Source organism: Lathyrus oleraceus, chromosome 5 (genome assembly GCF_024323335.1).
Source record: "Lathyrus oleraceus cultivar Zhongwan6 chromosome 5, CAAS_Psat_ZW6_1.0, whole genome shotgun sequence".
In the NCBI taxonomy this organism is placed as follows: Eukaryota; Viridiplantae; Streptophyta; class Magnoliopsida; order Fabales; family Fabaceae; genus Lathyrus; species Lathyrus oleraceus.
In genome coordinates, this window is record NC_066583.1 from 343,631,010 (window position 1) to 343,635,666 (window position 4,657).

A 4,657-nucleotide genomic window follows, 5' to 3' on the forward strand; every position below is an offset into this window, starting at 1 on the left:
TTTTGTCAATACAATTTTGTAGTTTTTTGTTTCATTATGCTACAGAGATGCATCTACATGCATATTCTGGAGATGCATCTCCTGAAGAAAAAAAACCACTCCTAAGGTGTGACTCATAATTGACCTAGGGTGTGTGTATTTAAAATGCGTTCGGAGATATATCTCCGAAATTTATGAATATTTTTTTACTTTCACATGGTACTCTAATAATTCATATGGTGTATTAAAAATTCCCCAAAATTTATGACTAGGTAAAAACCAAACAACGCTCCTTCCGCTTTACAAGTTAAAAGCATTAGTACACAAGCCATAGGAACAACACAAATGATTGAGAAATTGTGAAAAACAAAAAGGTTTTGGATACGAGACCATGTCATCGTTATAATGCCATGAGTAGTTTGTCTTCATATGGTTGTTATGTGATTTCACTCATACTAGTATTTTTCATTATATGGGGTGACTTATGCATGTGTTTCTTCCATTATATGGTTGTTATGTGATTTCACTCATACTAGTATTTTTCAAATGATCTACGTTGATTGGAGATTAGTAGGAGTTAATTATTTATATGGGATACAACTTTTTTGTTATGTTATTATTTAAAGTATTTTGCAAAGAACTTTATTGCGAGATAATAGTGATGTCTTTTGGAAAGTATATATTAAAGTTTTAATTTGGTTTGTCAATTTCTCTGTTTTGAACAACCGATTTCATATCCATGCTGAAGAATTACTCAGAATTAGCATCATCCAAACTGCTAATAGTTTCAAAATGAAAATATTAAACACACCATTGTACTAGCATAGAAGACAAAAACAAAAAAATAAGACACTTCTGACCATACACATAGACAACCAGAGACAGTCTGCAAAGAGAAGGAACCACACCCCTGCTGGAGGCAATCAAAACCCAACCAGTGCATACCACTGCAGACCCAAGAATCTTCATAAAGTAGCAGACTCCGACCTTCAGACCTGCAAACGACAATGCAAGACTATTCCAAAATTTACCCAACAATCTGCATAAAATTGGACTAACCAGCATATTTTTCTCCTCCAATTGGAAGAAGGACTTCCTTATAAAGGACTTTCGTACAATTGAGTGGTTCTCTAATACCAAGCTTCTTCACCATTTGAGTAATCAAGTCAACTTGAACTATTTCATCTTCTTTTGATTTAAAGAATATGTCGCCTTTATTGCCTGCTCCAATAGGATGGTCAAGACAAGGTAAAGACCCAATAATAAAAAGTTTAGTCCATGATTCTTTCACACCAAGTTCCCCTAAAATTGATATGTAAAACGTATTTGGTGTAGCATGACTTGTTTCATAACTTGAGATACAAGCAGCAGATCCATTTAGCCCTACAAAGCGTCTATCCACTAATATAAAATTAAAATTATCACGCCCGTCTGGTGGGGGAGGTGTTCTAAAGAACTTGTTGCTGTTTAAGTCAAATGATACCAAACAATCTTGACCATTAGTAGAATCCCACCAATGACACACTCCATTAGTGTGAAATCGTTGACCCGGATTTACATAACCAGTAGGCATATCTACTTCAAGTTGCTTCCAAGCGTTACTTCTAAGACTGTAAAGCTCCCACTAACCACTAAGAGTCGTGTGGCGGAATATAATCTTTATAACCTTCATAGTTGGTTAAATCTCTACAATGTGCTACATGTCGAACCACTTTATGATCATCGTTAACATGATCATAACCAAATCCATGCATTTCACAGAAGACTCTTTCATAATAAGGCGGTACAGACTCGAGGGGACTAGGAGGAAGAACTTTGAATTCCTTGGTAGATAGGTTCCAAAATACAATTTTTGGAATTACCATACCTTGGTAGAAACAAATAGTTCCATCAACAACAGAACCCAAGAATTCAAAACACGTGTCATTCTCTTGAAATGGAGGCGGCAAATCTAATTTTACTTTATTTTTGAATCTCTCCCCAGAATGAGAAAACAAGACCTGGTGCCCGTGTTGATATGGCTGAAGTCCTTCTAATGTTATACATGAATCATCGGCATACATATAATTGTGATTAGATGCAAAATGGATGCGGTACATATTCATAAAATAGGAGTCTTGGAATAAGAGTGACCATGATTTTCTTACGCATCTAAATCGAACCAAAGATTTTAGAAAAAGTTTTGAAAGAATGGAAACGGTAAGATCCGCAGGTATATGATTACTGACCTTTTCACAACTCGACTTTGTTTTCTCCATTTTCTGCAACTCAATTGGTTGAATCTAAGTGAAAGATTGCATGCCAAACACAATCCAAGAATTCTGAGAATGAGATATACAAAATTGAGGGGAAATTGGATCAAAGGAATGACCTAATTCAAACATATGACTTGAGTTGATGTCAGGTTCAACAGTTCCAAGATACTCCTTCCCATAAATTTTTTATTATATATTTTTTATATTATTTAAAATATATTAAATACTAATAAATGTATATGATACATATTCAATGTATTTAAAAAAAATTATTTAAAAATAAATTTATAATATTTTAAAATTTTAAAATTTTAGAGGTGTCCTGGTATTCTTAGAGATGGGGTCATCTGGTTCGACCAGTTTAATAATTTTATATATTTTTATTATAGAAATCGATTTATTCAACGGAAATATATTAAATAATAAATATATATCATATATATTATTCAATGTATTTAAAAATTAACTTTTTTCTGTATTATTCAATCTTATCAAATCGGTGAATGTATTTGATAATTAATTCATTGGTTGATTCATTAAATCATTGGTCGAACCATATAATAAAACCAAATAATGGGATTGAATAAATCGATTTGTAAACAAAAATATATAATTATTAAATTGGTCGAATCGAATGACTCCATCTATAAAAAAATCACGACATATAAATAAAGTATAAAATTTTAAAATATCATAATATCACAAATTTATTTTTTAAATTAAAATTCTACATATAGTAATCACACCCAACAAAATACAAATAAAATTTAAAATAAATTTAATTGCAATATAAAGTGAATAGATAAATAAATGCAATCTTTAGTAAATTTAATTCTAAGGATGAAAAGTTATTACAAATAAGTTTTGAACAAAACTTATTTATATTTAAATTTATAAAAAAAATATCAAAACGACATGTTTTGTTAGAGGAAAAATAAGTAAGTACTTAATCCGTTGGTTTTCTAAAACCTTCGGTTCACTAGTTTTTATCAATTTTGGTTGGTTTTGGTCAGTTCTCATTGGTTCAATAATTTATTTGATCTAGCAATCAGGTCAGACCAACGACCCCTCATATTCCCAGTTCAACTCGACAATTTGTTTGATTTTTAAAACACTGATAATTATGATTAAAAAAAAGCATTGTTTTAAAAATCAAACCGAACAAGTCGGTCGAATCGATCAAACTGAGAATCGAAGGGGGCATCAATCTAATCTGATTGTTGTATTAGATAAGTTATTGAACAAGTATGAAATGCCATATCCGGCCAAAATCGAAAAATATCGAAGAACCAACAGTTTTGGAAAACGATTGGTTAAATGCTTGTTTTTTCCCTCACACAAAACAACGTCATTTTAATAAGTTTTTTTTTAAAATACAATTAAAATATATATAGACTTTGTTCAAAACTTATTTGAAACAACTTTCCCACCTTAAAATTAAATTTATTAGACAAGTTATTTTGTTATTCATTTTATTTTACAATTAGACCGTGTTTAAAATTTATTTGGGTTTATATTTTGTACTATTTTATTGTGTGCGGTGACTTTTTTTAGAATTTGAATTTAAAAAATGAACTTGTAAATTATGATATTTTGAAATTTTGTAGGTGCCGTGATTTTTTTAGAGGTTAGGTCATCTCTATATCGACCAGTTTAATAACTATATAGTTTTGTTATAAAGATCCGTTTATTCAACTGAGTTATTCAGATTAATCAAGTTTAGTCATGCGGTTCGACTAGTGACTCAGTGATTCGACCAATGAACCAATGACCTAGTACCCTTACCAGTTTGATGACAAGTCTGATTTTTTAAACATTGTAAAAATGAGTAACAAATTGACTTATTAACATTAAGGGTAAAATCAAAATTACCATAGAGAAATGAATTGAATGTTTGGAGAATTAGTTAGAGAAAAGAAAGGAAGGTTTTTCAAATAGAGCCCTTTGTTTTCACGGCTTCCATGTTGTCGCTGTCGGTCAAGCCATCAGATGGAGGGGTGATCAGCCTCCAATTCTACTTGTTTTCTGACACTCATTCGGAATCTTTGTAAGAAATCGGTAACACATTAGTCCACTTATTTTATTATTTTGTTTAATAATTTAGATGTTTTATATTGTTGTTTCCATTTGTTGATTACATGTTATATGCATCATCGTACTCCATTTTATATCCCTTTGTAGTAGTTCTTTTGGTTTCAGGTGTAAGCAAGTGTATCGGAGAGATAGACAAGCAAATTGGACGTTTCGGACCCGTCGGAAGAAGAAAATTGGACATACAATAGCCCTAACACGGCCACCCGTGTTGCCCAACATGTGCTGTGTCAGGAGAAGTGCCATGGAAGAGGAAAATAGAGAGCTGACACGGCCCGTGTCAGCCTCCCTGAAGGGGCGTGTCAAGGCATTGTGCTCTAGAAGCCCAACAC

General features: G+C 32.0%; 1 protein-coding gene across 1 annotated transcript; it reads right to left on the minus strand.

The window, feature by feature from the left end:
- Window positions 1-729: 729 nt before the first annotated feature.
- LOC127084531 (putative F-box protein At1g47730) lies at window positions 730-2,403 on the minus strand. Its single transcript, XM_051024998.1, has 2 exons — window positions 1,847-2,403; window positions 730-974 (listed from the first exon to the last, which is right to left on the minus strand). Exons 1-2 carry the CDS (start codon window positions 2,235-2,237, stop codon window positions 781-783), a joined length of 585 nt encoding a protein of 194 aa, XP_050880955.1. The 5' UTR covers window positions 2,238-2,403; the 3' UTR covers window positions 730-780.
- Between the last annotated feature and the right edge of the window lie 2,254 nt (window positions 2,404-4,657).

What these genes read in the sequence shown, in the direction of transcription:
- LOC127084531 (XM_051024998.1), bottom strand. Translation starts at nt 2,237, where the DNA reads ATGGAGAAAACAAAGTCGAGTTGTGAAAAGGTCAGTAATCATATACCT. An exon ending in AACTATTTGTTTCTACCAAG is followed by an intron (nt 975 to 1,846) that starts GTATGGTAATTC and finishes TGTCGTTTGCAG; the next exon opens with GTCTGAAGGTCGGAGTCTGC.